We start from the raw sequence: 25,443 nt of genomic DNA on the forward strand, positions 1-25,443 counted from the left end.
GATTCTCCATTTTGTTTCTCTGCTTTAACTATTTCTCACTTTGTATTAGAACACAATTCTGTTGGAAGAAGACTTCCAGCTTCACGTGAAAACAAGTATTTTCAATTGTTTTCATTGCTTCAAAATAAACAAAGGAGAAGTAGGCAGATCCTTCTGGTTTTCAAAACTGTAACAACTTCAGAATTCCAAAAAACTATATGCACTCCCTGGTAACATGCAAAGGTCAGTCTGAGCTCCCAGGTTATGAGTCAGTGTAAATTAATAACCTCCAACAAGCAACAAGYGGCCAAGAATGTTCATAGTTCCCGACAACTGGTTATAAATGACACAAAAAAATTAATACCGGTGATGATAGAAAATGGTGAAAGAACTATAAATATTGGTAAAAACTAGAATTGCAAAAGGGATGCTTTCAGCCCACATGATAGTAGCGCCCTCTGGAGATCAAGAGCTCTGGATCAATTTTGTTCAGTTATTTTCACTCATGCTTGGGTAGAAATCCTAGGACCATGCAGACGATAAAAGGAGAAAGCTGCAGAAGAGTTTTTTGATCTAATAAGAAAACAAACAGATCTCAAAATCCAGAAAAGTAGAAACTAGTTTGAGTCTGTAATACAAAATCAACAGTTATACTCTTACAGACTAAAAGGCTGCTATGAACTGGAAGCTTGTCATTTGGAAGCAAAYAGAATAGACGTACTAGTTGATTAAAAGGTGACTGTAAGCAATTTGTGCAATTCAACCATGAACAAAAAGCAAATATAAGCTTAGCATGCACCAAAATATATTTTCAGTGCAGATGTTAACACTTCATTCATTGACAGTTTTATAAAACCTCATTTTGAATGTTCATACTCATTCACAAACTAAATATAAAAACAAACAAAAAAAGGTGRCAAAGTGGAATGGAAAGCATTATGTCACAGAAGATGAGAGCAAGCCTGTGTTTCTTAACTTAAAGTTAAGGTTCATTGGGCATATCATTGCTGTAAATACACCAGAGAAAGAAGAGGAAACTTAAGCTGAAGGACTACACTGATGTGGAAATGAGCAAACTTARCCAGCACAAAGTAATTTAGGACACAATAATTAATTTTGGTTACAGATTTTCAAATATGAATAAAATTATGATTCTTCATGAAAAAATTCTTGAGGTACAATGGACTGCTTTTCAGAACATCAGTTGTACGTAAGCTTCTATTTCACATATGGGTACTTCCAGCCAAAGTTATTACTCTTAAAAGGACTAGATACAGCAAGGCAGCTCTATTCTGCCATTGGGAAAAAAAAAAAAAAAAAAAAAAGAGCATTTGTGCTACAAGAAATAATACTAACACAGAGGACAAGAGCCTTCTGGGTCTTGTCACTACAGGAACTTAAGAAAAGATTTAACAAGAAGACTGAGATGAAGAAACACTAAATAAATGGTTCAATGGTTCCATCAGCCCTGAAATGAACAATAGATTAACTATTGATGTACATCTCAGTTAATGGCATGATCTGAAAAAAATTATCCTCACTGTAAGTATGCTTGGTTTCTCACCAAAAAGCTACAAAACACCTAATTAAATGTAAGCTTATTCTGCAGACGTTCTTTTGGCCAGTGTGCTTACTAGGTTTCTCTTCTCATAGCTGTCTTTTTAGTAAGACTGCAGGAAAATAACAGTGACTTTATTTCTGACACACTGAGTTGCAGTTAACCTACAGGTTAAAACACTAAATAAAAAAACATTTTCTAAACTTTATTTGTGCACGGAAAGASGGAGAGATCAGACTGCATAAACATAATTTCTTCAGGAAGCCAAGCTAAGACAATAGTCATTCTTAAGAATTCATACACAGAGTCATTCAACTCTCAACTCTGTTCCATTTAAAACCTATAATTTCTTAAGACAGTTAATTATCACACTTATGTATAACGATACCCTAATTTAACCTGACATCATTTTATCTTATTCTCTAACAGAAAAGAAAGTCACCTCAGTCTGAAGAACGCAGAAGAATCATGAAGCATGTGGAGAAGCTCCTTCCTTTCTAGTTTTGCTTACCTTTCAGGCCTAACATAAGCTGTTTATATTCCTTTACCCTCCCCTTCTCCACTGACATTCTCCATGCTTTCACAAGGAGAATTAGATGTCCTTATTTCAGCTCACCACAATTATGAAATTGAGTCTGATGAACAGTTTGCCCACCCTGTCTACATTGCAAGTTCATTTGCAAATAATGGACAAAAAGTAGTAATAAGTTAACTGGCTATTAGTCAAGATAATAATGATTTCCTATGCTTCTGACTTTTCCACAGGAAAAACAATTAAGTTTTACACATTTACTTTCTAAGCAAATGTCTTTCAACATATAGACATTGAACTTCTGAAAAAAAAGAGAGTCGTTGACTTCAACAACTATTTAGAAAGCTTTTTTAAGAGTGAAGAAGGAAACTAGCAGTTTAGTCAAATTTACCAAAACAGATCTTCCTGTGTAAATCAAGGTAGACAATAGTTCAAGAACATTTAGTTTTACTTCACTTTTATTTTGGACCAGATCCTTTTGTTTTCAAAAAACGGAAGTACAGAACAGCTTAGACTAAATTATAATGCTATAATTTAGGATCTGAGGATGCAGCTGCCAAACAGGAACTTACTTCATTGAGATGGGGCTGCAAATATACTTAACTCTCTCCTGAAATGCATGACTTTACTATGAACAGAGTACTTGCAAACACTTAGACTAATAGGGAGTTAAGAATACTTTCACATTTTTCAAATAGCATTTACTAGTTTAACAAAGGTTTATAATTTTAAACTGAAACATTGTTTTAGCCTGTTCAGGTACTTCTCTTTAATGCATCTGGATTACTTAATTCAGTTTTCTTTACCAACCATTCTCCCTGTTCTTCTCAAAAACGGGATGAAAGACAAGGAGAAAGCCAACATTTTTACAACTTCAGTTTTAAGATAAAGAAATTATTTTTTCTTACCAAATGATTAATATAAAAAATGTCTAGTTTGCATTTCATTAACACACACACATCCTATTAAGAGAGATTCTTTTATTTGACCAAAAAAGTACAAAGTAGTATTGACAGAGCTATATCCTTCACCAAATAGATTTTAATTGCTAAATTGACACGTATTTCCAATACTGAAGACTTAGCAATTACCTCAAAAATTTAACCTACAAAAAAAATACTTTAATCAAAAAAGAAAAGATGAACAGGACTTCAAGACATGCTGAAAATTCATCAGCTTGCTTCAGGATCTGTAATTTTAAATCACAGAAATRCAATAAAAAATAGATACTACTCCATTTGTTGTGTCAGATAGTTACATGAATAAGTCTCAACACAGAAGACTCTGAGTACAAAAAGAATGTCTCTATATATACGTTTTTTGACTGTGCTGCCAACATGTATCTCAAAATTGCAGAAAGTTACTAAGTAGAGACCTATCTGAACAATAACTCAGATTATTATGGACACAATACATTTTGTATTTGTACAAATACAAAGGGCATGAAGGTCTTTCCATGGTACTTTTACTAACTACACCAAGAGAAAAATTTCATCATTTCATATTACTTCCAAGTGTCAAACCTCTAGCTCCCTTCTTGCACCATACACAATTAAGAAGCCTTTCAAAAGTACACTTTTTTTTTTTTTTTTAAAAGGCTCCATGTTCCCAGAATACCTCTGTACTTCATCCACCTAAATTTCTGCCTAGAAGGTAAGTTCCCCACATACACATTCTTATTCCTTCAGGCTACTTTTCACTTCAAGAGTTGGGTTTCCCAATGTACAATATCGCATAATTAAGTGCAAGCAATAGCAAGAAAACAGGCAGCATACGTGAACTTCCTCTGAACTCAGAGGAAGAAAAAGTCAGCTAGCTGCTGTCACTAATAACAGGCTAAAAACTGAGGGGCTAAGTTTAAGGACATTTCATTTGGAACCAGTCCCATCTAAAATCTGTATCAAGATGACTAAACTCAATAGTCCCTGTTAAACAACAGATACCAGCATTCACTGAATGTACCAGCTACAAGCACAGGCATCAAACCTCTCTCTGCTAACTATATTAGTAACTTGCTATCAACTGGAAAAAAAATGTTGCTTAACCTGTGGCAACCATGGGTGGAGAGCTTAATCCTGCTGTAAATTTGCATGTTCTGTATATGTGAAAATAGGACAATTTGGCATCACTTACTGGAACCCTTCATTTATCCTTTACCTTTTTGCAGCTCTTTAAATTCCCTGGCAACTCACAGCATCTTATTAGCTAGCAACTTTGAAAAATATGAAGGAAGGGTAGACTACTGAAGGGTTTTTTATTGTTGTTTTTCTGGTTTGTTTGTTTCAAGAAAATGGTTTAAATAAAAATATGCAGAATGAAACCCACCACTCAGAACCAACACTTCTTGCTCTCATCTATATTAGTAAGAGATATTCTAGCATTGCCTTCCCACACTTGGCACACCTTGCCTTGCAGCTGTGTTAAAGTCTTAACATTTAAAGTGTCAGAGGATGATTCAGCATTGCAGCTACACGTATCTTAAAAGTGCTAAGTTTCTTAAGTGCCCAACTGATACGCACTTGTTCTGGAAGAATATATTGAAGAGAAAGGCTCAGCCAGCAGATAGCAGATGGAATACAGCATGTAATTCACTTGGAGAGTCACTGCCAAACACATCACACCCAGATGGAATAGAAAAGGTCACAAGAAAGTCAGTTAAGAACTCAGTCCTCCTATGGCAAAAACTGCAAACCTATAACCAAAGTGTGCATTTCCCTCCCACCAATAGGGAGCACATTCCCTAGCAAGAAAATCACTCAGGCAGCAAATCTATACAAAAGTAGAAGACACAAAATATGAGTGGGCTAGATCTTAAATAACTTCTCATACRGTCAGCATGCTAAGTAAAATACTCTTGTTTTACTGACAGTCACAAATTAGTCAAGCAAGTGCACCTTGAGTTGATAATTCATAGCTAACAGTATGCAAAAGTATGACTTGACTAAGACTTATGTTAACTACTATATTTCATTTAGCTCTGCTGTGATACTAAACAGTGAGAGGACCACTACCTCAAACTTACTTGGCACAAAATAGCCATTTTTAGTCCAACATAGTTTTGACTGTCAATCTGTTTCAACATGATAGCTAAATCAGTGGTTTTGCCTTGATGTCCTGTATCTCAACTAAATTCTACTGATTTTCCCCACCCCCACTGTGGGAAGTCAGGTTTTCTAGAAAGTAGAAAGACTTCTTCTAAGACATCTGCCTCATGATGTAGAATTTAGTCAGGATACATGACTTCAAGGCAAAACCACTCCTCTGCTACAGGATTTAACTATTATTTTCAAATATCTTCATATAGGTGCGACACATAGAAACAGACTGACAGTGAAAACTGTCTTGAACTAAAAATGAGTCTAGCAGCACACTGAGCACGACCTGTGCAGCTTCATCACAGAAGTCTGCTTCCCTTCTCTCAAGGCCATTTACAGCTTTAAAGCTTTTCTAACTCAAGATACTTTGTTTGCTTTCAAAGCAGGATATCCAGCTGCTGCATTCAAACTAAACATTTGCTATCCAATTGCACCAAAATGTCTTATTTTTTGGCCCAGGTATCTTTTGTGCTAGTCCTCACTGTAACTTGCATAGAAGAACAATGGCTTATGCACACAGTCAGCACATCAGACACCAGGTTTTTATTCACCCAAAGCAGTAAAATGAAAGGAAATGAAGGATGTGCTCTCATGCAAGGGATCAGAGACAAACAATGGAATAGTTACATGCTGTGTTTAAACATGTATCAGGTTCTTCCTTATGAGACGGTTTAATAATGCAATTGCTGGGGCCTAGAAGTTATTTTAAAAAAGCTGCAAGTTTAAGCAAGTTTTGAAAGTGAAATTACAGAATAAAGAATACAAATTATCTGCACACCGTTACAGGATTGCCGCAGAAGCTGTTTAAGCACAAAAAAAGACCAACTTGCATCTACTCAGTCTGACTTCCTTGGACCTTTCTCGGACCTTTCTACTTCATGTATATCCACTTTATTTCTACTAGTTTAAATGTAACAAGTTAATATTAATTTTTTAATTTGGACAGCAAAGCCAGGACTTATATATAGCCTTCAAATTAATGAACCTTTTAAAGGTTTGTTTTACATGTATCATAGGTTAAATCATCTTTTAAAAAAAAGAAAAGAAAGAAATATAATTTATTCAATACCATTCTACCAAGGAGTTATTCCAGAATGACCTAGCTTTCTACTGTCATTAACAAATTTTCCTGTACACACAGCCTTTGGTCTGTCTTAAAGACGTCACAGTGTGTTAATAAATGGAAAGATTCACAAGCAGCACAAAGTTACACAAAAGCAATTCACTAACACCTAATGGTTATGTTGCTGTAAAGTTAACAGGTTACATTGCCTGAGAAACTGCAGTTACTAAAATAAAAGGGTAGTGGTTCTGTTTCCAGTAGGCATGTAATCTACTATATTAACAGCTAGACATTGACTGTTTCACAGCATTTCTTCCTGGAAATTTTGCAAGCGTGAATCAAGTAACAGTTATGTGCATCAAGGATATTTACCACAACAAGACAACTACAAGAGTAGTCTTTTAAAAAATAAAAAGATTACTCAAAAACATTAGGCTTTATCGTCTACAGACAACAGCTACTAAACCACCTKAAGTAACCAAACTACCATTTTTAAATGCTTAATGAGAGAAATGGCAGTGTTAAATAGTTCAGAAGAAGCAAATTGAGTAGATAAATAATTCTAGTAAGAAAAAAAAATGTTGCTTTCTGTAATTTTCAGACAAATCTAAAAGAAAATGTTGAGTGTATGTCCTTCAGCTTAGACTGTCTCCATCTAGAAGTCTAAATCCTGTATCTATCTTGTTTGTATACTTAACTAGCCTCTTCTTTCACTAGATACTTGCAACAACAGGCTTATTAGCAAAACCCAAACTTTATAAATCTCATGTTAGTTTTACTGTCATTATATAATTCTCCTTGCTTATTTTCCATCTTCATCTACCACCCAATTCTCTGTTTAGGTTGTGAACAGTACAGCAGCACAGTACAGTAGAGCTTGTAAACCCTAGGCATTAGAACAAGATAAAGRGTATGTAGCAGCCTAGAAACATTCCTGTACCAAGGAAAGACAGAGCATTTTCATTGCAAGGTCAAACAACACCAGATAGATGGAGATAAAGTACACTCCTAAGAAAAAATCCTCACAAAATCTTCACTTTATCTTTGATTTCTTCTAAGTAATCAAAGAACAGGCTTGCTTAAAATACAACTTCAAATCTAAATCTACTGACCTCAGGAATACACATAAATTAGAAAAAAAAAACATACAATGTATGCTAAATCAACTATTATTGCCTCCTTACTTCTTCACAACATAAGAGGGGTTTCCTCCTGGGAGGATTACTTCCTAAGGGCTTCCTATTCACAGAAGTTTTCAGATTTTCAACACTGGTTCTATAAGAGAGTCAATGCACCCTTACATTAACAGACTTCCTGAAATTTAGTGGTGTTGTGACAACAGCTTTACATCCGGAGAGATTAGATTCAAATCAACTAAATAGATCTGCTTGCAGGAATGGAGAAGGGAGGGGGACGAAGCAGAGGTAAAGAATTGTAGCTCAGATATGTATTATAGCACAGACAAATAAATAGATAGGTGAAGTCATATACCCACACATACACCTGTTGCAACAAGTACAAAAATAAAGCAAAACACAAAGTGACACATTCTCTTTCTCTTTTGATCTTAACCCTACAGCTTCTCTTCTGAGGAAAGGGATTCCTGGTATCTTCACCTCCCAATATGGCTTCTCAGTGAGAAACAACAGGTAATTTCTCCCCCTAAAAGCCATGCTTCAGAAGAAGAAAAACTGGCAGAACTGGCAAAATTCCTCTAAATAACTATTTAGAAAACAATAGGAAATTCTGYAATTTAAGACATACACTTAGATGAGTTTCATAAAATAACGTGTCACTGCTGCCAGGATTGCAGCATCTTTCCTAGTCTTTAGAGAAATGTACTTTGCACTCTTAAGGAGTAAATTGCCAGTAGCTGGGACTACAGAGAAAAATAACTTTTTAATTAACTGATTTTTAATTCTTCTTCTTCTTCTTTTTTTTTTTTTCTTTTTCTTTTTTTTCCTTAAAAATCCTGATTTTTGCTTTTACGGACTACATTAGTCCAGCATAATGAGCAGCAAGTCATTTTGACCCCTCTGTTCCGCATACTCTTCCATACTAACCTTCCAATATTTATCCCAGGAAGAAACTTAATTTGATCCATTGCTTCCAGCTAAAGACAACAGTCATACAGGAAAATCTGAATAATTAGTATTGTTATTTAAAAGGCTTTCAGAATTTTGGAGTAGAAAAAAGCCTAAGTGACAGACATGGAACTTGAGTTGTATATGGTAAGCTAAGCATATTTTGTGCTTCATCTTGGTACTTTGCAAACTAATTCTGTAGGGCCAAATTAAATAAAAATTATTCTTAAAATAACACCACACAAAACAAAGAAAAATTGAAACATTATATAATACAAAAATATTCACTGCAGCCCAAGTTACAATAACTCATATTTCATTTAAAAAATATTTCTTCAGTCACTCATTTAACTGATTTGTGGCACTTAAGTCCAGTAAGGGTTCCAGGTCTTAAATTCAACAGACTATAAAACTTATTAAAATTATTTGTTGGTTTGAGTTTAACAGTATCTAGTAACCATGTGGATATGACTGACTTTAAAATGGCTAACAGTGTAAAAAAGGCCTCTAGTATCTAGAGGAAGCCATTTTATTTTTAATATCAAACAACATTCAGAATTTATAAAATACAATACTATTATGAAAGGCAAAATATGTATACTCTTAAGTTATTTTAGGCATCTGAAGAGAGTTCAGGTGATCCACTATTCCTTCCTGGAAACTTATTTTTTATTATCTGTATCTATCTATATAGATGTAGATATCTGTCTATATCTTTTCTTAAATATAAGTTCAGCAAGAAAGGATCAGAGTAGCAAAGAGACAACAAAGCTGCGTGAAATTTCTAATGGCTTTCAATTTGATTGTACAACACAGGTACTCAAGCAGGCACCACAAGCTTGTCAAAATCTATACAATTATTTCAGTGTACCACACCCCTCTTATTCCAACTATCTTCTTGGTGATAGTGTAGTTAATAAGTAACCTAAAATTATTAAAAATAAATATTTAAATCCTCAACTCCCCTCAATTCTGAAGCAACTGGTGCACATTAGCCATTGTAATTCCACCTCTTCCAGCCTAAATGCAATATATCTGACGCACATGTGCGTCATTAACCCGGGGGGGGGGGGGGGGGGGGGTACAAAGACGAGTCTCACTTTGAAGCCTGATTTCTGTGCACGAGGAAACATCTAAAAAAGTCTCCGAGAACAAAACTGACTTAGAAAACTACTCCCTTTAGCCATTTTTTTCTTCCAGAATGCTCCCTCATCCCTTGCAGTAAGTTACATGGAAATAGAATAGTTTCAAGAAACAAACATCCAAATCTATCTGACAAATAAACCTTACATCCTGGGTTACTTCTCTTCCAACAACGCATTCCTTAGTTTTTCCAAATAACATAATCTTCCATACTTCACTTGAAGCACCAAAGACAAATATATTCCAAGAGTATGTAAAGAAAGATCTTACAGCAGACAATCTTCTATAACAATCCTGTTTATAGAGTATAAATTCTTCAGAGCTATTAATAGAAATCTAAATAAATATACATGAAATAAATACATAAGCTTTGAGATCTACACTTGTATGCACATGTGCATTACATGTCACATACATGCATGCAGTAACAACCTGTAATATTAAAGTAAGTTGAATTTGTCTTTGTATACTGTAGATATTCAATAAACATGTTATTCTGTTTATAGCTTAGCTTTCAATTAGCAGATAAAATTATTAATAAAACAAGTTCATATTTACCAGGAATGAATGAAACAATATTCCTGAATCTTCATTTGGCAAGCTGAATGCTGTATATTCAAGGGCATTGTTTTCTCCTTGCTGTTTGCAAATATAACCACAGTTTCTCTCAAAAACCGTACGAATGCCTTTAAACAGAACCACACTAGTAGTGCAACCCATTCCAAATGTGTTGAATTTTGCATTTCTAGTAACCCTGATTGCATTTGTAGAATGACTTCTTCCGTTGCTCAATGGGAATTATTTTCGTGTGCTTCACAGAAATATTCCTTGGTATCATCTTCATTAGGTCCGATACTTAGTACCTCCCTCTACTAGAAACCATCAGCTACTGATATGTAATCCTATTTGCTTCAGCTGAACACTGCCAAAAATCCAGTCACAGAAGACAAAAATCAGAGGGTACTGAAAAGCAAAGGATACCTCAGCTGTAGAAGGTAGCAGGCTTTCATCATGAGCTATACTCCACAATAGAGATGAAAAGATATTCCAGAGGGTCAGGGAAATAGCTCCTATTTTTCAAAGATCCTTAGAACATAATCAAAGATGAAAGGAAACTGCAAAGATACTGCTGCAGTTTCTGCTGTCAGCCACAAAGAATCCTCATCTGCTGCAAGAAAGCACTCTCCCAGAATGCTTAGCACAGCGTTCGTACTAGCAAGCAGATCTTTGCTTGACCTAAATGTGCTTTTTAGTGTTTAAAAACGATTTCAAAATCAAGAAGTCATACTATGAGGGAAAAGAAATATTAGATTACGGCTGCTATGGAAACAATGTGTTACTGTATAAACCTACTTTAGCAAATCTATATGCTGGCAGCAGGCTTTTTCCAGTTCAGCCAGCCCACACAGAAGCTGAAGGCAGACAACTGTCTTTACTTTTTTCTTTCTTCTTCATACGCAAAACTGGTTAAAAAGTTCCTATCTGACAGAAATTGGCTTTTGCTAGTCCTTGATTGCAAACAGTCAATAGTMACACCAAAAAGAACATAGCTGACTAAATATCTAGTTCAGATCAACATCCACTTCTAAAACAAAAACATAATATGAAGTTTTAAATATATATATTTCTCAGTTATATAATGGATTACATCCAAATTGATTCAGTTTATCATCACAGGATTCTGTTCTACACACTGTATTAGTACCTGTGAAACAAGTATGCAAATATATTTGATTCAGAAAAGAAAAAAAAAATAATTTTTAAAAGTCATCTGTAAAGGTAAAGACATGTAAAGGCAAGGAACTTGTAAAAAGTAACTGTCTCAATCCACACTACAGCAGTATTAATCTTGACAGAGATCAGCAAGTTTTATATTTCTGCTGATCTAATACACCACAAGAGCTGCACTTTCTTACTTTACACCCCCAAAACACACACACACACACACACACACACACACACACATACATATACTTTTAAAAACCTAATCTAAGTTTTTTAGCAGGGCTTGAATTAAAAAAAAAAAAAAAATCTCAAAAATCCCTGCCAGGGCGATTATTACATTTTGAGTATTGAAAATGCGCTTTCTAGAGTGCCTTTTCACTGTAATTATTTTAGAGACAGAAAAGAACCATTCCCTTTAGAAGTAAGCAAACAGAAATATGGAGTAGTCATATGACTATCCAAGGCTATTAAATGTGGACAGAAAAGAAAAGATGGTTGGCTATAGGATGTACCCACAGCCAATACTTTGACCAGATTATTTCATTGTTTCTGCTGAATTATACAAATACATTATAGAAGTGTACTTGCATATGGTGATGGCTTTTAAACTGTGAATCTCCTTAATTCCAAATCTGTCAGTATGATCTGGATTATTTAACTTCTTGTATACTTATTTTATCCTCTAAAAGAAAAGCCACTTCTTAACAAATTCACTTTTTTATTTTAACCCCCTCTCTCCCAAATCTCAATAACTTTTTAATACAGAAAATGCTGGTTTCTTCTCAATTCATAATACTCAACATCAACCAAAACTCACATCAACTGAGTACAAAAATATACAAGTGGTAGCACTGCTAACTGTGTGGTAAGTATATAAGACAATGACAATTTATATCATCAACACTGTTCTCATTAGCCACACTCTTACCCAATTGTAAAACGGGGTGAGAGAGTGAATTTACAAGCACAAAGTTGTTGTAATGCAGTTAGAACAAGCTAAATTAAAAGGAATGAGGAATGAAGAGAGGGAATAAACAGATTTATGATGTGAATAACAGATTCCTCCCCCATGCAAACTAAGTTATCTCAAGGAAATGCTCAGATGATATAGTGAGAGATTTAGATAAATATTCAAGATTTACAAGCACTTTTCCCTAACATCTGGCTAGTTAACGCATCTCAGTACACTTCCATTTTATTTCTAGCCTAAATATAGCATAGCAGTATGCAAACACATTGATTTAAAAATAAGCAATTTTTTTTAAAAAAAATCAATATTTGACAGTAATCCAAGTAGTTCCTTACAGTCCCATATTCTCAAAGGTAACCGTTAGTACAATTGTTAAGTTAGTACATTCCACATACTGTAAGAAACACAAATTGTGTTAAGGCAACATAAGAAAAAGTTGGGGCAGAGGGAATGGGGAAGAAAGTGTGAATTTGGCATGAATCCTACTCTGAAGTGCACGTTCGTAAGCCTGAATCTTGCATAGTGATGTCTCTGTACCTTCTTCTGTCTCTCTACCTATCCTACCCTTTTCAAAACCGAAACAACAAAAAACTCACCAGAACTGGACAAATATGCTCTACTCCATTCACTAAGCTGGGACAGACATATTGTATATCTCTAAACCAGACTGCATGGTTTATATGGGAGAAAAACAAGTTTCTCCTTATTTCTTTTCACTATGACCTGCTGCTTGCACTGTGAGACTGCCAAAGACAAAAAGATAAGTTAGTTGCTGTTAGCTCCAAGTTGTTTCTTTAGAAAGCATCTCCTTTTGAGACTACTACTGTTGTACAGGCAAAAAGAAGCAGCTCTGGTTCCCCTCCAAAAAACTGTCTGGACTTGTTGAACAACAGTGTTCCATAATTGCTTATGGTCTAACCACCAGTCCTCCTCTGATTACAGTAACTGTTTAATAATCACTTTTCACTTGGGAGCTGCAGGACTTCAGACTAACACGTTAGGTAACCCTTTGATGAACTCAAATGCATTTTGGCAAGTAGAATCATATAGGTACAAAGTAAATAGGTATGCCAGAAATCAGACAGTTATTCAATTTGACATTGCTTGTCATTTACAAAAGGTAGAAGTCTTTTGGGAAAATTTACCTGGGTTAATTTAAAATCTGCAGTAAGACCCTCCAAAAGACTCAGTAACAAAATGAGAATTTATCAGAGATAACTAGGCAAATTTAACAGTTGAGAGAATACAGATCAGAACTATGGAGACCTTCCAATGGAATGTGTTACTATAAAACAATATGGATAGTGCTATCACTATAGCAAAGCATTTCATAATGACACAGGCCTATATCTGCAAGAGAACATAATTCAGCCAGTGGTTAAGCATCTAGGTCTTAGTATAAGAGCCACAAAAATATGCTTAATACCTTAAGACATTAGAAGTTGGTATTTAAATTTCCATTGACCCTTAACATACCCAAACCACTGCCATCTTGATAGGAGTGAACACCTGGTTCCTAAAGGATCTTAACACCTACTGCCTTAATTCAGCTTTCTCAAAGCATAATAGTATCTGTAAGCAGGGCACAACTTTTCATCTGGCAACTGTCTATGTATCAGCTCAGAATGCTGGAGGTGTGGGCCTCACGCTCCTCTGCCCAAAGACATTAAAATCAACACCACTCACCACTCTTCGGAATGCCTTAGCAACCAGACTATCCAGGCCAAAGTACTCACTTCTGACTGATAAACATATGCTGCAGGAAAGAATTCAAGACCCACTAGCCCAGCAAGAGGATAAAGATAAAATACAAAGCAGTCCGTACTTACTAGGAATGCATGTAAGGTGGGGAAGGAAAGTTCAGGTTCCAGGTCCTGCTGAAAGGACTGTTCCTGCACTGACTGCTTCACACAAATTTCATAGAAGAGCTTTGTCAGTTAACTCCCTTCGCTTTGTCAGTTAACTCCCTTCAAGAACTAATGTTTCTTTGGAAAGAAGGAACCATGCAAAAAACCTGCACCCAGCACAATAGTGAGTTTTACTTTGTCTTAAGAATAAAACTCTTAAGCATTTGATTTGTCAAAACTAGTGCAGAACGTCTGCTTAGATAAGGATTATTTCTGCTACATCTCACACCTGTTTGCAAGTAGTGCAAGAAAGAGGAGCAAGGAAACTACAGGCTGCTCAGACTCAGTCCAGTCTCCAGGAAAATCATGGAAGGCATTTCCAGCCATATGAAAGGTAACAGTGGTGACTGCAAGCAGACAGCATGATTCACAAATCACGTCTGATCAACCTGTTTGCCTGCTGTGATGACATGACTGGCTCTGCACACAAGGAAAGAGCAGTTCATTTTGAATAACTTTACTTCCACATAGCCTCTCACAGTCTCCTATAGTATTCTTGTAGCTAAACTAGGCAGATGTGGACTGAGTAAGTGGATGATAAAGTGGATGTTACTAGTCCCATATTGGCAGACAATAAGTTGAACATGCCAAACAGGCTCATCAGTACAAGAAAGATACTGACATACTAGAGCAGAGGGTTCCCAGCAGAGGGCCATCATGAAGGTTACAGGGATGTAGCATATTATGCACGAGAAAAAAGCTAAGAGACACAGAAATGTTCAGCTTTAAGAAAAGGCCAAAGAGAGATCTTATTGCTGAATACAACTACATAATGGGAATGTACAGAGACGAAGCCAGACTCTTCCTGAAGGTGTGGTCATAGGGCAAGACGTAGCAGGCACAGAACATTTCGTTTAGATATAAGAAAAATRAATCTTTTGACCACAAGGGTGGTCAAACACTGGAACTGCAGAATATCCATCCTCGTGGATACCAAAATCAGACTGGCCAAGTCTCGAGCAATCTGATCTAACTGGACCTGCTCTGAGCAGGGGACTGGATTAGCTGACCTCTAGATATTTTCCTTTCAGCCTTCTTGATTCCATGGCATTATACTAGGTAGCCACACACTGACCACAAAGACAGAAAGAAAAATCCAAAATAAGTCCACCCTTCAAAAGAAAGCCCATATAATTACTCAATGAGGCACTCTTGAGAATAGCCTGTTTGGGTTCCCATGTAATTTTGAGAGAGAATCTGCATACTCAGCAAGGCTTCAAGAAAAGACTCTCAAACAGAAACAAAAAACTACTCTAATATCAGCAGTACTAACTACACCACAACAACATAGTCACAGATTGAAGACCAGGTGCAATATATCAATTGTATTAGATGTCCCTAATATCAAAGATTAAATCAAAAGTCAGAAGCTATTTTTTATAGAAATTGGAGCAAGATGTAGTTCTGTCATATCCAGTCAAGGAAACAGTCATAGCTGGCTAATGTCAGAAGTTTCTTTTAATCATGAACAAGGGAATGAATGCTGATAACCGTTAGGCTCTTTATTAACTTACACAAGTGGGAAGGAAGCATAAATGATTCAACCCAAGAAATGCTGTTCCAAAGATTTTAATCAGCATATATGCTGATGGAGAGATACACACAAACTCAAAAACCCACTAGTTACAAACAATTAAATATCATATAGCTCACATTTTTAGGTCACATACTTAAGAGCTGCAGAAAGGTCAATCTTCTCACAAGTTTTCATCCACAGATAAACACTGAGAATTGTCAGTAAAGCATGCACCATAAATTCAAGCTTAACTCAAATATATCATAAATCTGGACACAACAGAGCTTTAGGAAGCTGCCCAAGTCAATGTAAACTGAGCAAATAAACCTACAATATTGAGTGTCAGGCACAAAACACCTAGCTCTTAACTGTTTTATATCACAAGCCTTAATATAAGATTTCTGGTATTTAAATATGCTCATGGTACTCCATCTAGTGGTAATATACCTTTCAGCTTTATGAAGTTTAAGTGATTGTTCTAGGCTCCTAAACAACTGACACGATAAATACAACATAAGCCTATTAATATTAGAGAGCTACAGAACAATTATAATATTGTATATTTAATAGATACTATTTATTGTATCTATATATATTTATATATGCACAAAATATTGTATATTTAATAGATAATATTTATAACATAAAATATATTATATAACAAATATAATACATACAAATAATTACAATTATTTTCAGAAATGCTTATTAAGCCATGCCAGAATAAAGAAGAGTACAGTATACCAGGAAAAACAAACCCCGCAGTCAAAACCCGGTGTTGAGCAACCCTACCATGTTGAAGGAAGAGCTCAGAATTTTGAGGCTCCTACATCCTTTTCTACTTTTAATTCATCTATGAGGGTACTCAGATTCTAGTCTTTCTCCTTCCCTTTTTCCTCATTCAGTCAGGAACAAGTCCCAGCTTCCACTTCCTAAAGCACTAGCTGCCAATATATTATGCTGAAAGTACTGTCCCTTGAACTTTACTAAATAGTATTATCACCTTCCCAGCGAGCATACTGCAAGAATTTTTTTTCCTTCTTATTAGAGACTTCAATATTTCATGGCAATAAAAACTTACTGAATCATGCTTTATGCTATAAATGAAAACAAACTTTTATATAACACTGTTGGACCATCTGAGACCACATACACCAGGCAAATAATTCAGATCATAACAAGCTTGGCAAGTAAAACTCCAAAGTCAATTTCTCCAGGAAACTAGAACTGCATCCTGCAAGAAATTCTTATCTATGCCATCTCTTCATGAACTTGAATGCTCTTTTTAAACTGATTGAGGACTGGGTTCCATTACGAATTTAAAATCAATCCATCCTGGATTACAAAACAGTAAGACTGAAGCTTCCTTCAACGCTCTTAAAGGAAAAGATATTACTATTAGTTTTTAGCTAAAGCATCTACTCAATCAGATGACGTTCAGCTGCACAGATATTAGCGTCAGTTCAAAAGAGGCTGCAAATAAGCCTGGCATAAATAGGACTGAAATACCACTTACCATCCCTGTACTAGGGGCAAGTGAAGAAGAGGCTAGATGACCATCAGGTGACTTTTAGATTTACTATCTTACTCTGCATCAGTGCTCTGGTGAAGAACAGTACTTCTTAGAACACCGAAGGGTAAAGACYAATGTGTAAGAACAAAAGTATGAATAGCATTGGCAAACTGGAGTATAGATGAGTAGTCTTTACACATTTTAAAAACAAAGCCTCTTTCTCAATGTTAAGCCTCACAATGTTAGCATTTCCATTTGCCTTTTGATTTCTTCACAAGCCTGTTAAAAAGAGACCAAGAGCTATCTTATTAACCTTTTCCTCTCCCACTGAAAGCACCTAACTCTTTCTGTAGAAATTCTGCTTTTCTTACCCATACATATTTCAATATTCCCATCAGCAGAGTAAGCGAACCCACGCCTTGGATAACCAGTGAGGTACAAAGATCATGTATCTTTTAATAAGTTCAAAGCACAAGTACCCAAAGATAGCTGAGGTCCTGGACCTGCAAAATGAAATCAAATTAAACACCCACAGAAGTTACGCACATTGAATTCCAGGCTCCAGAAATCAACTACCCTCCACTTGTAATTCCCAATAAATTGCAGTGTATTGCATTTTGCCTTGGTGTAATCAAATATTTAAACGCTTTTGATACTAAAAACTGTAAATCTATTCTGAGTATAAAATGTAGTCACACCTTGTTCAGAGGTTATATTTGTAAAATATAGTCAATAGCTACAACCAAGTATCAAAAGCACCCAAAGTCACAGCTAAGGATTATTTATATACAAGATGGATCTACATTACAGCCTTTCCTGCTTTCTAGTAGCTCTGAATCAGCATTACTCCTTTTCAGCTTTGCTCTAAGTTAAATCTTTAATGTTAAAAAAAATAAACAACTGAAGTACACGGKTTTTTTTTTAATCTTTGTGCGAGGTCACTTGATTTTCCCACAAAATCAACAAATATTTCCCTTAGTAGAAGAATCTTCAAGAGAGACTATTAATTTCAACTTCCGAGTACTTGGATAGTGTTTATCCACAAACCTATTGATTCCTGAAAATTTTAAGCAAGTTTACAAGAATGAGGTGCCCTTTTGGAAACTAAATGGTTTTATTGCTTTAGTATCCTGTATTTTTTTCATTTTTAGGGTGTTCTTTCTAGAATTATCACCAGACAAGAGTTTTCCAGTATACTGCCAAAGCAGCCAGGAAGAGAGAAAAAAAAAAAGTCACTCTAAACCATTTTTCCTTGATTTGGTAAGAATTACAAAGTTGACTTTTGTTCCAGAACTACCAGCACTGACACTATTTTACATAGCAAGTTCTTTTTACACTTAACCTTTCCACAAAAACCCTGTGAATCAGATTTTTCAGATGATGATCCGTCTCAGTTGACTTATTTCTCCTTCTTATTGTCACAAGACAGAAAAAGGATCCAGAACTTGCATCTTCTTTTTTGACAAAACAGGTCAAGCAACTGACCGGCAAACTTCCTTCTTAAGATACCTGACATCCTTCTCTTCAGACGGTGAGTGGGAAGAAATTCTAATTGGTCCCCTAATAGGAAGAAAGCAAAGCTTGGACTGGGCTCAGAGGTTTAATGTTAGAACTCAGRATAAGGCTGATATTTACACTGATAGCACCAAGACCTGTCAGTGCTTGAGCCCCTTGCTTGCTTTCTTGGGACACAGGCCAAGATTCATCGGGACACAGAGCTAAGATTGCATTGTTTGTAAAAAGCAACCTAGCATACTACAGAACAAGTATACAGAAGGAGGGAGCCATAGCACCCCTCCCCACTCCACCCATGAAAGAACCTCTTACTTTTTTTTTCTTTTTTTTTTTGAATGGACACCTATCAGTCTTAAGATACCACTAACTCAAACACAGCACAGATTTATAGAATACAGTGATTAGTTTCACCAGTTTGAAGTGCCAGATCCAGTCAGAGTTTTCAAAGGTAACTCACCACTTCTTTCTAGTTTTCCCCTCACTTGAACTCCCTGAGTCTCCAGACTCAGGCAGTCTGGATGCAGTAGAATGCAGAAAACAATTTCTGAATTGTCCATTCTTCCTCTCATTTCTAATTCACCAAAGATGAAGAGATGGCATAAAGATGGAATAATTCACTCTTATACCTCCTGTCCCCTACCTCCACAGAGAAATTAAATATTTTTTTTTTTTTATGTTTCTGAAGCAAAACTAATCTGGTCAGACGTGGACATTTAGGTTTAAGTAAGAGTTACTCAGACAGCAGTGACAAAGGTGTTATACTCTTTCCTTATCTCCGTGCCACTGGCACTAATAACCTGACAGTTGAAAAAAATCTTAAATAAGTAATATGGAAAATACATTTCTAAGAAGAACAATTGTAAAGCTTCCTGCTGTTTGGAAAAATAGAAGTTCCCTAACTTGCTTAAATGAGCTAGCAATAATTTTTATTATTTTTGGAGTAAACGTGCATAAACTTGGCAGAATCTTAAAGTTACTTCATAAATACAAATATCTGGTTCAATGATCAAGTTTGCATGTACATGGACACATGTGATGGTTATCTAATCCCAGCACACATTATGCACATGTAAGCRACCACTAAGACAGATAGCCACCTATGCTTAAAATTAACTTGAACAGCTATATCCATCCAACAGAGAAACTGGTCCATATTAAAGGTCTAGTTTTCAAAATTAGTAAGCAGAGACCCTTCCAACACATTTGCATAAGAGCATAATGCAGTGTCAAGAAACAGATGACTAAACTGGATATACTGTAATAAGTTACATAAGATCTTCAATATAGGGGAAAAAAATCACAGTTGTGAAATTCACAAGTTTAAATTCAGGTGCAATGAGTTCTACTTTTATCAAGATCCAAATATGTGATCCTGCTTCAGTTTTAAAGGGCATGAGTAGGAGGAAGAGATGAAAAAAGTTATGCTGTGGTATTCTGTGTTGCATGAGAGCTACTGCTGAGAACAGACTGAAGGCCCAATCCAGCTTCAGCCTACATCTGATGTTTGCTGGATTCTAAACTATTTTAAAGCATTTAGTCCTCTATTTAAAACATAATTATCTTCATCAAGTAGTCTACTCCATTCAGCAGCACAGAGAAGCTGCTTTGCAGTAATGCACACAAAGCATGTGTCCACAAGATATCTGAAATTAGAATGAACGAATCAGAAAAAGAAATACCAAATCAGAATGGAGTCCTATACAATCTTTCCAGTAACTACCTTGGAAAAAGAGGAAGCTAAAAGCATAATAATATGACATGGGGCACACCACAGTTTTCTTATGGGTTGAAGACTGGAAAGAAAAAGTTGACATTCTCCTCAAATCCAGACCCAAGCCTTCTTTTTTAAAAAAAAAAAAAAAAAAAAAAAAAGGCGTTCAATATCAAGGGTTTGCCAGGCGATGTTGCTGTTGTCTTTACAATATACTGTCTTTCCTCAATATCTGGAGAGCTAAATTTTTGAAAGAGTTTTAGAACTTAAGACTTCTATCAGGTAGACTCATTTACATATAATGTTTAAGACTGTATTAGACAGTAATTTCATCCTTCTAATACTCAAACTTGCTTTATATGTTCAATTCATAAAAAGTAAACCAGTCAGGATAATCAGAGAATTATTTAGATTTTAGGCTGTTTTCACATATCCCCAGTTTCAGGCCTCTTATATGTATGGTTAATTTTAATATAGGGGAAACAACCTTCTCTGATTTATTTGGTCTGTCTATATCCTTTCATTATATGTACACATGCTAAAGGTACTTATTGACAGCTAGGCAGAAGAAAAGCAAAACTGGTATGCCAAACATTCTCTTAATTGGTTATTTACCTATCCTGAAGCATAATCTTGATTTTACATAGAACACGCATTATTTTGCCACTAAGATAATTTATCATTAACATAGTATTTAATGAGGCTCCAAATATCCCTCCTGAAGTCCTACTAATCTGTAAAGAACATGTTTTAGATAATTCATCATCACTTCAAGAGACTACACCACTTCCAAGTGGACATGAATGCTAAAACTGCATTGGAATTTGCTCAATAAGATTGCTGGTTTAAGAGACAGACTCCTCAGCTTCTTCAGGTAGCTGTAGTCACCACATTAAATCACATGGCTAGGYGTAAATCAAAACAGTATCAGCAATGCATAGGAACACTGTCCTCAGCAAGGATGCTATTGTCATGCACAAAATAGCTAAAAATGCACCCAAATTATCAAGATACATATTACATGCTGTGTACTGGTTTGAGAAGCTCATTGCCAAACAATGTGTTTTCAGTTCAGCCAACCAAACTGCATCCATTGTTCAGCAAACTAAATCAAACAGAAAGAACATATGAGAAGTTCARTGTTGACAGGATAGCTTGCTTAATTGAATTAAACTAACTTGACTAACTAGCTTGACTAATAACATCTGCTTAGTGGCTTTTTTTTTTTTTTTTAAACTACTCAAAGCTATTTATCCTGTCAGTCAGCTGAAAATCTGACTTTTGTTCCAGTGAAGAGCAATCCAAATACTTTATATTGTGCTATCCTAATGACATGCTATTTTCAATGCTTTTTCATGAATATGATCCTAGAAACATTAACAGTCCAGAAAAGACAAGTATACTTTATGAAATGCTATATAATAAACCTGACTGAAAGATGTGAAATGTGTTTAAGTATATCAAGAAAGACTTGACTGTAGCGTTGATGGTAAAAATAGATCAAACTGATAAAAACCAGTCACAAAAACAAGCTGGAGAATCTATACAGCTTTAGAAATATTAGTAGTCCACCTCTGTCTCCTACTGTTAATAAAGACAGCCTGATTTGCATCACCTTTTTAATAGGCTCTGATGCAGAGATGTACACTCTGAAGCAGTATTTGGTTGTACCTATCCGAACAGATCATTCATCAACAACTGCTAGCTTAAGCTCATTGTTTCCTGTCTCCAGATTCTACACTACAAGACTAGACAATGGACAACAGTTCCAGTGTTTTTCCAGTATTGGAAAGCTTCAGTAATTGTTCACAAGCAAGTGATGACAGTAAGATCACATTAGTTACCAATGCTGAGCAATATTTTAAGCAAGACATTTTGCTGACAACCGAGTTAAAAAAAAAAAAAAAAGGGGGGGGGGAGTTGCTTTATCAAAGAACTTTTAGAGGCAGTTTAGAAAAAAAAAGTGTGTTTTCTTTTCTTTAAGAAATATATCTTCCTAGCTTATTCTACAGCTATTACAATACTGGTAAGAATGTTCACGTTAGCCTAACAAATTTTTTAGATAATAAAGCTTAGAAACACCAACAGCTCAGAAGCAGGTCAGACTCAAAAATTCTGTTGCAGCAGAGAAAAAAATACTATCCTCATTTAAATTCCTTCTTTTCAAAAAGAGAAAAAGTACAATTTGATTCCAAATGACACAAGCTTGACAGAAGAGTTACAGCAGATTCAAAGGAGGAAGATATCCAGCTTATAAATAAAGCAACACTAGCCTTTTATTACATGAATTAAGCAATGTGGGAACAGGAATAGAGGAGCTCAGTGATGATGTGAAGAGTATTTGGAACTACGGGAAGGACGTAACAGCAGGGGCAAATTAGGGTTGAAAGAGGAAGGTGAACAAAACTGTACGGGAGAAAAGTAGGAAATTTGTTCTATACATCAAGCTAATGGAAAATTGTGACTTATTGTTTAATATTTGCAATATTTTTGATGCCTAAAATAGTGATAGAAGACTATATCCAGAATAAGATTGAGCCAACACGCCACTTTCTCACTTCCTACAATCACTTCTTTCACCTCCTAAAAATTCTGTGGCACATGGCATTCTTGCAAAAATATCTGAACATTAGTGAGTACCACACTTTCACGTATTTTATCAACCTGAAAGAATTAAAGATTAGATAAATATTTTCCCACTCATCTCAGTGAAACTTGTTATAAGCAAATTACTTATTATAAGCAAATTATAAACACTGTATTGGAGGCGGTGTGTTGATGATTATTTCAAAATAAATATTTACTTGTGGTAAAAAAATACTTAATTCCATTTCATGCTCCCTCAGTGCAAAAAAAAAGTTGTATATACTCTTCCTCTACTCCTCCCATGAAAGACCTGATCCCTAAAGAAGGTAATATATAGTAGATGTACATTACATGTACTAATATCAGGCAGAAAGCTGCCTCAGGGTGGACCCTGAGCCATTCACATAAAGCCTTCATTGCATACTCTTTGAACTACACTTAAATGAAGAATAACTTCATTACAGAGCCATTACTCAAATAAAGAAACGTTATTTTTCTTTAAATTAAAGCTATGGCGTTCACTACTCTCACAACACATGACTATGACAAGACATACTATACGTTCTGATCAACAGTACACAAAAGTTAGAGAAGACCACATTTAGTGCCAGCAAGAGTGAAAAGCCAAAAACAGATCAGCTTCCAGCATCAGAAACCCCCATCACTGWAAACTCCCTACTTACAAGGGGCAAGTGCTTATTAAAGCATGTTGGAGATAACAGGACCACACAGAAAACACATACTATGAATAAGAGTCCCAAGAAAGAAGCCCTAAAAAAATCTTGCTGAAGCTGTTAAAGATGCCATAACCTGCATGCAGGCAGGCCAAAAAAAAACAAAAAAAAATAAAACAAAAAAAAAAACTTCTCCCTAGGTCCCTCTGCCCCCGTTTACAGGTGCACCCTACCACAAATCCACTTTCCGCAGTTTAATTTCACTAACGGGCAGAACTGCAAACTTGGAAGAACACATACCACATGCTAACACACGCACAGCACTGACAGTGTGGACAAAAAAAACTATATTAAACCATTCCTGCTAGACTTGCCAGTACTCATCTATCATTCTGCACAATACACTCAAAACAACAGAAAAGGTATTTTAATTGCAAAGTGAACAGACAGTAATAATACAAATAACAGTAATATGAAAATTTACTTTTTACATGATTATTTTCACATACACACACACAYACAGGCACTTCAGTGACGGCAAAGTGTCAACAGCACCCGTTTTACATGTGGGACAAAAAAGAAGGCACATAGGCTTCTCGGTGCATCCTGGGCGTAATCCTCCTTTTCATGATACAAAAACCATTAAAAAAACACACATATAAACCAGACACCTTGTCAGTGAGGCAGGTGCAGCGAGGAAGGTTAGAGGGGAGCCGCAGCTTCCCAAAGAGCTCTGCTCCCTCCAACTTCCCCGCAACGCCTCACGCCGAGGAAACTCGCACTGACCGGGGAGAAGTTTGCAGCGCGCAGCAGCAGCGCGGCAGCGCACGCCAGGGCGCTGCGCCGCCGGGAGCGCCCAGCCGTGCCCGCCAGGCGCCGCAGCCCACGGCGGCGCCCCGCGCGCAGCTGCCGCCGGGAGCGCCTCCGCCCGCCGGGTGCCTCCGGCTGCCCCAGCACCGAGCCCGCAGCACCACTTAGGGGAGGCGAACCGCCCCTCCGGTCCCGTCCCCCCCACCCCCCCGCTTTTCCCCCTCGCCGCCGTGACAGCCCAGACGGGCCCGGAAAAGATCAAAGGGCCTGGCCCCTCCCGCGGGGCCGCCGGCTGCCCTGGCCCCCGCGGCGGGACGCCGCTGCCCCGCAGGCCAGGAGCCGCACTGCCACCGCGGAGCGGCCCAGCGCAGCGGGGAGGGGGCCGGGCGCGCCCGCCGCCGGCCCCGCGCGGACTCACCATGAGGACGGAGCCGCGCACCACCTCGGAGACGCTCTGCCGCAGCTCGGCCGCGGTGCCGGGCTTGCTCAGCGCCCGCGTGAACTTCCGAGTCTCCGGAGCCGCCAGGGCCATGGCCGCCTTCCGCGCTCCGCCGGCCACAAGCCCGGCCCGGGCTGCGCGCTGCCCTCACGGCCCGGCTCCCGGGCGGACCCTCATGCCCTGGGCGGCCGTTGGGGCGGCCGTTGGGGGGGGGAGGGTGGGGGGCAGGGCGCGCGCGCGCTGCCCGTTGATGTCGCAGGCGGTGCCGGCTCGCGCCGCTCCTGTCAGGTAGCCCCTCCCCCCCCGCCGTGCTCCCAGCGCGCGCCGCGCTCCCACCTCCAAACACACCCGCCGGGCGGGGGGAGTGGGGGGGGAGGGAGCCGGCGGTGTCGCCGCGCCCGATTGGTGCAGCCGCGAGCGGGGCGAAATGGGCGGGGCGGCACACGCCGGGCACGGCGAGGCCCCGCCCCCACCTGTCTCCCCTGCTGGGCTTTCTGATTGGGCCTTTGGTTACCTGCCCGGCAGCCTCTCCGCACTCTCATTGGCTTAGCGGAGCCGCGGCCAAGGTGAGGGGCGGGCGCGGCCCGCAGCCGGAAGTTCCCGTCCCTGCCGGGTCCGCGCCC

General features: G+C 37.6%; 1 protein-coding gene across 4 annotated transcripts in view; it reads right to left on the reverse strand.

Moving 5' to 3' along the window:
* DOCK9 (dedicator of cytokinesis 9) overlaps positions 1-25,130 on the reverse strand; it is a 143,587-nt gene extending 118,457 nt beyond the window's left edge. For all 4 annotated transcript variants that reach the window (XM_085305985.1, XM_085305987.1, XM_085305986.1 and 1 more), the window contains exon 1: positions 24,800-25,130. In XM_085305985.1, coding sequence (XP_085162111.1) covers positions 24,800-24,913 — 114 coding nt within the window. In that variant the 5' untranslated portion in view covers positions 24,914-25,130. The remainder of the gene's footprint in view (positions 1-24,799) is intronic.
* Between the last annotated feature and the right edge of the window lie 313 nt (positions 25,131-25,443).

Source organism: Rhea americana, unplaced genomic scaffold (genome assembly GCF_003343005.1).
Source record: "Rhea americana isolate MKP2758 unplaced genomic scaffold, rheAme1 scaffold_23, whole genome shotgun sequence".
Classification (NCBI taxonomy): Eukaryota; Metazoa; Chordata; class Aves; order Rheiformes; family Rheidae; genus Rhea; species Rhea americana.